Source organism: Scardinius erythrophthalmus, assembly GCF_964197995.2.
Source record: "Scardinius erythrophthalmus genome assembly, chromosome: 9".
Lineage (NCBI taxonomy): Eukaryota > Metazoa > Chordata > Actinopteri > Cypriniformes > Leuciscidae > Scardinius > Scardinius erythrophthalmus.
Genome location: NC_138229.1, coordinates 29,396,891 through 29,407,343, shown reverse-complemented (window position 1 = coordinate 29,407,343; position 10,453 = coordinate 29,396,891). Strand labels below are relative to the sequence as shown.

General features: G+C 41.1%; 1 protein-coding gene across 1 annotated transcript; it reads left to right on the top strand.

The window, feature by feature from the left end:
- The first annotated feature begins 976 nt into the window (after nt 1-976).
- Nucleotides 977-9,895, top strand: LOC308696184 (structural maintenance of chromosomes protein 6-like). Its single transcript, XM_081374632.1, has 5 exons — nt 977-1,010; nt 4,473-4,651; nt 4,967-5,168; nt 6,038-6,152; nt 6,236-9,895. Exons 2-5 carry the CDS (start codon nt 4,531-4,533, stop codon nt 6,383-6,385), a joined length of 588 nt encoding a protein of 195 aa, XP_081230758.1. The 5' UTR covers nt 977-1,010; nt 4,473-4,530; the 3' UTR covers nt 6,386-9,895.
- Nucleotides 9,896-10,453: the final 558 nt, after the last annotated feature.

Sequence of the window (10,453 nt, the reverse complement as noted above, 5' to 3'; positions counted from 1 at the left end):
ATAAGTCGTACTTATTGGCATAGTTATGATAGCATGATCATTAACAATTATAAAGTACCTGCTTTCAACCTTATTGGTGTGTCCTTTAATTGCACCGTAGCTGGTTTGTGTAAACCAAAAAAAATATTCTAACCATTACTGGCATAACTTAGTGATCATATAATTTTTTACAGTGTAAATGGCCTGGACAAGGTTGAAGGCACAGAAGAGAATCTATAGGCTGATGGAGAATGATGATGATAATGCATGTCTTTGTTGGTATCAAGATATAACACTGATTTAATTTAAACAAATCAATATCTGCAGGCTGCACGTTAAATGATCCCATGCCGTTCAACGGATTGATTTAAATTAAAATAAGGTCAAATAGCGTCATCTAGTGGCGGAGCGGCTTAAATTTTAGCATTTGCCAAACACTTTTTTAAATGTGTCAATGTCCATACATTTTATCAGTTCATTTTTACCAGTTTATATATTATATTATATTATATTATATTATATTATATTATATTATATTATATTATATTATATTATATTATATTATATTATATTATATTATTAGTTTTCAACTCATGGAGTAATCTGACATTCCAAACGTCTTGCAAGCTCATTGTTTTATGTGTTGTGTTATTTAATCATCAAATGGTGATAATGCGCTCTATAATACTCGTTTTAAAGAAGCAGTCTTTAAAGTCTTTTTTAATGTTTGATAAAGAGGTTGCTATAAGTCAGCTCCAGTTCCAGTGCAAACAAACTTTATGAATAGACAGCGCACGATTGCCAAATGAAATAAAAACATTAAAATAAATAAAAAATGTGAGCTCTCTGTTGGGTAATTATAAGAATCGCTCTTAAAATGGGCATTTGAACATAATTTATACGGATAATATTCAAAACCAATCGCTTGGCTGTTATCTGATTGGTGGGCACAAGCCGGAAGCGATCTGACGCCATCATCGCTCACTGACGCAGGCTTCAAAGCGCGCGCGGAGGAGCAGGAGGGTTTACTGGTATGTGTCGTCCGTTTCACACACTTGACATATTTACTTACATATATTTAAAATAAATACCTTAAAAACACACACACACATTTCACCGTGATATAACGTTAATTGTTAGTTATTTATAAAATGTAAGCAACGATGTAAATGCCAGTCACACATAGTAAGTTTGATGTATTAAAGTTTCCGAACTTGGCACTAACAGTGTCAAAAGTTTCGTTTTCATGTTTTGATTTAATTTGACTTTACGTTACATTTCATTGTCAGTTAAAAGTGTCTGTTAGTATAATACATGTATTATATGAGTGGGATTGTGTTACTCTTTATCTGATCATTCGTGATTCAACCTTCTTCCGTACGAAAGAGGAGAATGGTTTTCTGTGGTGCACACAGTGATGGCATCAGTTATGTCACATTTCCTTTAGTGGTTTTACTGTCTTGATTACTGTGATCGTGCTTAATCTGGTCTCTGTATGGCCAGAACCGCTCAATGACAAATCAAAACTAGTCCAAAACCAGCTTAATGTCCAATCAAAGCTAGACCAATACCAAAACATGCCACATTTACAGCTTTCCTTATTTGTAATCAGAACTTATACAAATGATATCCATTCTACATGTTCTGACTTGCCTTTTGGTCAAAGATTCTTAAAAGGATATAGCCTAGCCTAGTTCACCCAAACATGAAAATTGTCATCAGTTTATTTAACCTTGTTCTTTTCCAAACCCAAGAGACTTTTGTTCATCTTCGGAACCCAAGTGAAGATCTTTTTAATGAAATCCTAGAGCTTTCTGTCCCTCCATTAGCCATGTTTCCATCCACCTGTTTTTATGTGAATTTTGGGATATTGCATATTAAAATGCTGGATGGAAACGCCAAGATGCGAATAAAGTCTAAAAATTTGCCTATAAAACTTGTGGGCTTATTTGATGCAGATACTTTTTTTTTATCTGATAAGAAGACATGCGCTGTAACTACGATGGAAACACGTTTACTGAATAAATCCAAGCCAAAAAAAAAAAAAACTTGACTTTTCCTCAACAGACATGCACATAAACTATCATAAGTGTTAATGATAAATGATAATACATAAGTTTATATATTATAAATATCAAATATCATGATTTCTTTAAGGAAAATCACGATTTTATATATAAAAAAAAATCATGTTGGTTTTACTATTTTGCAAGTGACTGAGCTGTACAGCTAAGCTAATTTCCCTATTTTAAAAATGTAGTCTTACATGGTAACGAAATATAAAAGAAAAAAGAGTGACAGGCCATTTAGGCCAAAGTTAGGGGTGTGTGAAGATGAACATCTTTATTATTTTATCTTTGTTATTAAAAACAAGAACAAAGATGCGCATTCCAAATACAATATAGCCTATTATTATAGGGAAACAAATTTTTCACAAATGTTTTATGGGATATTCCTATTTTTGCACACAAGTTAAATTTTTAACTTTAGGCAGGCATAGATTCAGAGGCATAAGGTAGGCTACTGTAAGTATTAAGGGCCCTTTCACACCTACCTTGTTTGGTCCGGACTTTCGGACTTTTCAGTTTGGTCCGAATCAAAATTACAGGTGTGAAACCTGTAACGAAATGTGGTCCGACGAAAAGAGGTAGTCTCGGTCCGGATCAAACTGAACAAAGGTTTGGTTCGTTTCCAGTGTGAAAGCATTTTCTGTATGGTTCGGACTTTCAGACCATTTACAGGAAGTTCCAGTGGTTCCCGCGTAGCCTAAACAACTGAAGAAGAATATTTATGTGCAGTCCTGCCCACAACCCACAGCGTTTCTTCCAGCTGATTCGCGCGCGCGCGCACACACACACACACACACACACACATTTGTCCTGCGTCCTGCCGGCGACGATAAAATGTTCGCACAACGAGGACGTTCATTTGGCGAATTTGAACTAGCCTCAAGTAGTTGGTGCTGCAGGGAGTAATGCCGTAATAATAACAGTATAGTGGCAACGCTATGCGTCTGTTCATTCATTCTTGTCAAAGTTAACCACCGACAACACGCTGACTTCAGAGGCACGTCCGTTTACAAACCAACAATGTCAAGATGCAGTCCACATAGATGATGACGACAGGACGCAAGTAAAGTTATAAAATAGTGCGCTCGCATAATTGCAATGTGAAACCAAACCAAAACTAACCGAATGTATACAATGTATCAAAACATGAACTTTGGTTCGGACCTTGGTGCGGACTTTCAGGTGTGAAAGGGCCCTACATACAACAATGCAACAATAATAAAACAATGCACTGATTTTCCTTTAACTCTGTAATGTAGGCCTACTCTTCTAGGCCTCAACGACTTTGGAAAATAATCTAATTGCGATTTAGTTTTACCAATATTGCGATTGCGATTTAATATGCGATTATTTTTAAGCTCTTTATATTTTCTATTATTCAACAAAAACAAGCAACAAATCATTGTAAAATAGGGAAGGGAATCTTTAGGCACCTCATGAGCCGATCAAATTTTTTTCTTTAATTTAATTGATCTTATTAATAAAACTTAAAATATTTAATTACATAATTATAAGTAGGCCTACTTATAATAATTACACATTAAAAAAACTAAATTAATACAATTACATGTTAATAATTTTAACAAATATAGCTTCAAAACAAATAAGAGGGGAAAAAATATTACAAGCAATAATCAAGAGTGCTTTCAGTAGGCCTATTATAGGCTGTCTGAACGTTTTCATCTCTTTTGAAATTATAAGATGTGGTTTGTCCTGTCTGTTTAGTAACTTAATAACTGACTGTGTCACATTAATTTCGCATCATAAAAGCATTTTGAGATGCAAGGAGCCTACATTTCCGGAGTCGCTCACAGCCGCATGCGCAAGCGCTCTTCACAAAGCGCGCTTGAGTATTTGAAATTGAAAGCAGCTTCTGTCGGTGATTTTCATATTTTTAATATATAAGCCAACTGCATTCCAAGACATATGCCTTCGTAGAACATTTGTAAGTAAAATACCGGCGGGCGAGACCGCGCACTACAAAAGTAACATCACGCAGACCGCGCGTATCTCATATCTTGTGCAATGAAGCCCGCGAATGTCCTTGTAATTCGCTTCAACTTTTCCGAACTTTATTAAAGATTATTTCTCGTAAGGTTCGAGTGGTGTCGTGTGTGTGTGTGTGTGTGTGTGTGTGACAGAGGAATTAGAAGCAAGCAGAATACGGTTGTTTATCAAGCACACGAGTCATCACGTATCTGTGTTTAAAACTAAGCTCAGACATAAATCTGAAATTATCTTAATCGATAGGCTACAGAATCGTTGGAGAGAATCTATAAAATATATATAAAACCATTATCAAATAGAAGCATTTCTAAAAATACGTGGGCTCCACTGGATCTTGAACAAATGCTTCTTTTTGTTTCTAGTCTAGTTATTTTGTCTGTTGACTTATCTAACTTTTCATTTCTTGTCATTCTGTAGCCGTGAAAAGCAGGACCTGCAGCGTTCGATAGAATCTAAGAAACGTGGCCTGGCTGATATGGAAAACAGTCGAAATAACCAAATTTGTCGTTTTGGAGTGCACATGCCAGCACTGCTGAGGGCTATAGATGAGGCTGACCGCCGGGGTCAGTTCAGGAGGAAACCTGTTGGACCACTCGGTAAGTATCCTGAACTTTACAGCTTGGACAAACTACTTCTCTCTCATTTATTTTCAGGATAGTTTAGCTCTTAAGCCCAGAGTATACTTCAGTTTACGCATACTCATGCCGATGCCCATGTTGACACGTGACGTGCTTATGTGAAATTATTAAAATATACCACAACTCCAGTTTAAATGAGTATAAAGACAGTTTTATTGATCATAACTTCTGGAGAGAAAAAGCTCAAATACTAGACAATGATGAAACTCACACACACCATCAAATGGAGTATACTTTGAAAAGCAATGTCATATGGAATTCTTTTGTTTCTAGGATTCTGCATCCGACTTCGGGATCCAGAGCTGGGTCTTGCAGTGGAGAGCTGTCTGAAGGCTCTGATGTTAGCTTTCTGTTGCGATAACTACGCTGACGAGAGCGAGTTTCAGAAAATCATGAGTCGCTGCTTCCCGTCTGGCAGAAGACCTCAGATCATCGTCAACACATTTACTGACACGCTCTACGATGTCAGCAGCAGGTAGCTGAAGATCACCTGACCAAACTTATTTAGCAATGGTTACCAGTGTTTTCTGTTATTCGTCTTTTTCTGCTTAATTTTCATTTCCTGTAAATGTGTTGTGACAGTATTAATTGCTGTTAATATACTGGTAAATCCACATTTGGGTTGCTTAAGCACAGTTAGATGCTTACATGTCAAGAGCAAACGTCTTCACTCCCGTTCACATGGTTTTCATTATTCTGACTATTCACAGAATTGTAGTTATTTTTACCACCATTATTCATTTACCCCAATGCACATTAATATAGTTGTTTAATCTACTTGCATCAAATAGAAAACACATTTCTATGGGCGTGTCTAAAATGTCTTCATTTCGATATTTTTGACTATTAATATACTGCATTATATTCATGTCGTGCAACGTTGTTAACATGAACTTCAGCACAAAAAATGTTCTGCCTTCTTCATTGCTATGTTTACAAATCTACACATAAAAAAGTCATCTGTGTACGTCATAAGCACATGCTCACTTTTGTCAATGAAATAGATTAAATTTAAGTGTTTAAATGCCTGTTTATTACTCTGATTTAAAATCTGTATATCCCACATTTTATCACGATTATGGTAACTACAAGTATGAGCTTAATCACATCAATTTGATACGCAAAAAAAGTATTGTGTTTACATGAGTTAAAGTTGAATCGCAATATTGCCTAAATCTCATAATAAACACATTATGAGGGTTCATGTAAATGTAGTCACTGTCGGGTTGGTTTCATCTCATGCTGGTTTTTAGCCACTACTAGTTTGTCCTTCAAAGTACCAAAGGAAACTTGTCTGATTGTGAAGATGGATGAAATATCTGCATCTTTTTCATTTGTTTTCAGGGCTGTCAATCACCCTGAATACCCATCAGTCCTCCAGGCACTTGACATTGAGAATCCAGTTGTGGCCAACTGCCTGATCGACATGAGGGGAATCGAAACCATTCTGCTCATCAAGGTGAGACTGGGAGGAGGACCACAAGCATTTTACTGCTTTTCCACGTCCTGTGAAGTGAAGGACTCTGTTAATCTTTTCCACAGAACGCTCAAGATGCAAGAAGGGTCATGATGAGTGGACATCCACCACTAAATTGCAGGGAGGCTTTCACACAAGAAGGGGACCAGGTCTTCTGTAACCGTTTCTACTGCTGCGAGCAGAACAGAGCGCTCTACCTCAGCAAAGATGTCTAAGAGGAAATCCGGTTTGAAAACATTCAACTAATTTTTGAGATGCATGGCTAAAAACATATCATATGGTTATCCTAGTCTTTGATCTTTCAAAATCCCTAACTTTAAATGAAAATTTCTACATGTAACATGTAACTACCCTCCGTACTCCGTTCCGTACCCTCGCCGCGGAGTGTAACTGGAACGAGGAGGCGCAGTGGGATAGATTCCTGCATGGGCTGGCTGACCGTATCCAGGGAGAAATTTACGCCTTGGATCTTCCTAAGGATCTTAACGGACTTATTGAGTTGGCCCTGCGCTGGATGCTCGACTGCAGCGAGTGGAACAACAATCCCGCAGGACCTTGGTTCCAGAGACCTTTCCAGCACCTCGAGCCAGTGGCAGCGATACGGTCAGCCCCACCTTCGATCACGATCCCATGCAGGTGGGTAGAGCTCGGCTCTCCCGGGAGGAGAGAGAACGACGGAGATCCCGGGGTTTGTGCCTATACTGTGGTGGAACTGGCCATTTTATCAACACCTGCCCCGTAAAAGATCGAGCTCGGCAGTAAGCAGGAGGTTACTGTCGGGGCGGGATCTCCACCAGCAAGACCTCCTCCACCCTCCTCCCGGTGAGACTGCAATGGGCAACCCGGTATTACAACGGTCATGCACTTCTGGATTCTGGTGCCGAGGGAAATTTCATGGACTTGTCGTTGGCACGTAAGCTGCAGATTCCCATCATACCACTCACTAGCCCGATTTCTGTCAATGCACTCAACGGACAAGAACTACCTGTCATTACATTCACCACTGATTCACTGACACTTATAACCTCAGGCAACCACACTGAAGAACTTTCATTTCTACTCCTGGACTCTCCTCATGCTCCGGTGGTCCTCGGTCATCCCTGGCTTACCCAGCACAATCCCAGGGTTGACTGGGGTCACAATTCAGTGTCTGCGTGGAGCACTAAGTGTTATGCGTCTTGTTTAATGTCTGCTTGTTCTTTGGTGTCTAGTTCTGTTTTGCAGGAGGAGTCTGTGAATTTGTCTAACGTGCCCGCGGAGTACCTCGACCTGAAGGAAGTGTTCAGTAAGTCTCGGGCTGCTTCTCTTCCTCCGCATCGTCCCTATGACTGTGCTATAGATCTTATGCCAGGTACGTCTCTGCCTAAAGGCAAGTTATACTCTCTTTCTATTCCGGAGAGGGAGGCCATGGAGAAATACATTTCTGATTCTCTAGCTTCCGAATTCATTCGTCCTTCCTCTTCTCCGGCGGGGGCGGGGTTCTTTTTTGTTGGTAAGAAGGATGGATCTCTGCGACCGTGTATTGATTACCGAGGGTTGAACAACATCACGGTAAAGAATACTTATCCTTTGCCGTTGATGTCTTCAGCCTTCGAGCGGTTGCAGGGAGCCTCTGTCTTCACAAGATTGGACTTACGCAATGCATATCATTTGGTTCGCATCAGGAAGGGGGATGAATGGAAAACTGCTTTCAATACCCCCAGGGGCCATTTTGAATATTTGGTCATGCCCTTCGGGCTGTCCAACTCCCCAGCAGTTTTCCAGGCACTCGTCAATGACGTGCTGAGAGATATGGTTGACCAGTTCATATATGTTTACCTGGATGACATATTGATTTTTTCATCTTCTCTCCAGGAACACGTTCAGCACGTCAGACAAGTGCTTCAGAGGTTGCTAGAGAATGGGCTTTTTGTCAAGGCGGAGAAATGCGCTTTTCATGCACAGTCTGTTCCTTTCTTAGGCTACATCATCTCATCTGAGGGAATACGCATGGATCCTGACAAGGTTAAGGCTGTGATGGATTGGCCAAGTCCAGATTCCCGTAAGGCCCTACAGAGGTTTCTGGGGTTTGCCAATTTCTATCGGCGTTTTATTCGTAATTTCAGCCAACTAGCCGCACCTCTGACTGCCTTGACCTCCCCCAGAATGACGTTCAGGTGGTCCGATACAGCCGAGGCTGTATTCGCTAACCTCAAGAGTCGCTTCAGTTCTGCTCCCATTCTGATTGCCCCTGATCCTTCACGTCAGTTCGTGGTGGAGGTCGACGCGTCAGAGGTGGGGGTAGGTGCAGTTCTATCCCAACGTTCTTCCTCAGATAGTGGACCGGTTCTCGAAGGCGGCTCATTTCATTCCCTTGCCCAAATTACCTTCAGCCAAGGAGACAGCGGTGGCTGTCATAGATCACGTCTTTCGGTTACATGGCCTTCCGACTGATGTGGTTTCTGACTGAGGGTCCCAATTTGTGTCCAAATTTTGGCAGGAGTTTTGTAGATTACTGGGCGCGAATGTCAGTCTGTCTTCGGGTTACCATCCCCAAAGCAATGGGCAGACCGAGAGGGCCAACCAAGATCTTGAGAGAATGTTGCGATGTTTGGTGTCCAAGAATCCTTCCTCCTGGAGTCAGCAACTTTCATTGGTGGAGTACGCCCATAACTCGTTACCAGTGTCATCCACGGGCCTATCTCCGTTTCAGGGTAGCTTAGGGTACCAGCCACCAGTTTTTTCTAGTCTGGAACCCGAAGTCGCGGTTCCCTCCGCTCACACCTTCGTCCAGAGGTGCTGTCGCACATGGACCAGAGCCTGTGAGACTCTGCTCCAGGTGAGGGCACGCACCAAGGCTAAGGCCGATCGCCACCGGTCTAGGCCTCCCGTATACGTTGTGGGTCAAAAAGTGTGGCTTTCTACTAGAAATATTCCGCTCCGCTCCGTGTCTAATAAACTTGCTCCTAGATTTTGTTGGCCCATTCACTGTCACCAAGATCATTAGTCCGGTGACAGTCCGCCTCAAACTTCCTCCAGCGTACAGGAGAATTCATCCCGCCTTTCATGTCTCCAAATTAAAGCCCGTTTTTCGTTCTCACCTTAATCTGCCAGTCCCGGTTCCCCCACTGCCGCGACTCGTAGATGGGGAACCTACGTATTCAGTAAATCGTATTCTGGACTCGAGAAGGAGGGGACGCGGATTTCAGTACCTGGTGGACTGGGAAGGTTACGGTCCTGAAGAGAGAAGTTGGGTTCCTGCTAGAGACATTCTGGATCACTCCCTTATTGATGATTACAATCAACAGGTAGGTCCTCCTGGGAGCGCCAGGGGGCGCTCCTAGGGGGAGGGGTAATGTCACGGTTCATGAATTCACTGACTCTTTCTCGCGCTGTGTTTATTTTGTGTGTGCGGGTGTGTGGGCGCGGTCGCTGATAAGCCGCTGATTGTCATCAGTGCCAGCTGATTCTGATCAGCGATCTCTATTTAAGCTCATTGTCTTTCGTCTTGTGTTTGTCAGAGCATTGTGGGATATTCCCCTGTGTAGTGTGGTCTTCGTTGGTGTCTCGTCTCTTCACTCTGCAGACTCGTTTGATGTTCACGTCAACCTGTCTTATCAAGGACTCCATCTCACCTGTTCACGGAATCCGGGTTGCCCATTTGCCATCCTGCTTTACCAGGGACCATTGGACTGTGTGCCTTATATCTCTGTCTACGTGTTCATTCAATAAACCTTATTTCTTGCACTTGCATCTTCTGTCTTCATTTTACGTGACAGATTTCCTCAGTTGGATATTACTTCATCAGGCCAACAAATTTAAAAAAAGGCTTGTATTTCCTGGATTCATCACACAATACCACTGATTTCTTACTATAGAAAATACCGCATTTTTAGTCGTTTTCGTGGATCCATGTGAACGGGGGTCATTTTGACAACGTTGCCGCCTGTTTGCGGAATACGCAAAAGTAAACTTTTATGTTTCTAGTAGATCGTTGTTGTGTAAACTTACCCAATTTTGTATTTCCTTTGTGAGAATGTTGCAGGTTTTATGGCCGGTCAGGTGCTCGGTAAAAATTCTGCGTAATTTACTTCCATTATCTTGTACCTTTCACTACAATAAGAAGCATACTGTAAATTACCATTAATTAGGAAAAAACTGTTGATGACACGTGTACATTGTACCAGTCAGAAAACTCCATAATCACCCCAAATTCTCACTTGTTCCTTATTTTAAACTTCATTGTTTTTGAAAAATGAATCCAGTAATGCTGTCAACTATATGTTTGAATGTCAATGTGATCT

Bases quoted from the DNA above. Each gene is read 5' to 3' on its own strand.
- LOC308696184 (XM_081374632.1), top strand. From the start codon at position 4,531: ATGGAAAACAGTCGAAATAACCAAATTTGTCGTTTTGGAGTGCACATG. The intron at 5,169-6,037 runs GTAGCTGAAGAT...ATTTGTTTTCAG, and splicing joins CTCTACGATGTCAGCAGCAG to GGCTGTCAATCACCCTGAAT. The intron at 6,153-6,235 runs GTGAGACTGGGA...TCTTTTCCACAG, and splicing joins AAACCATTCTGCTCATCAAG to AACGCTCAAGATGCAAGAAG.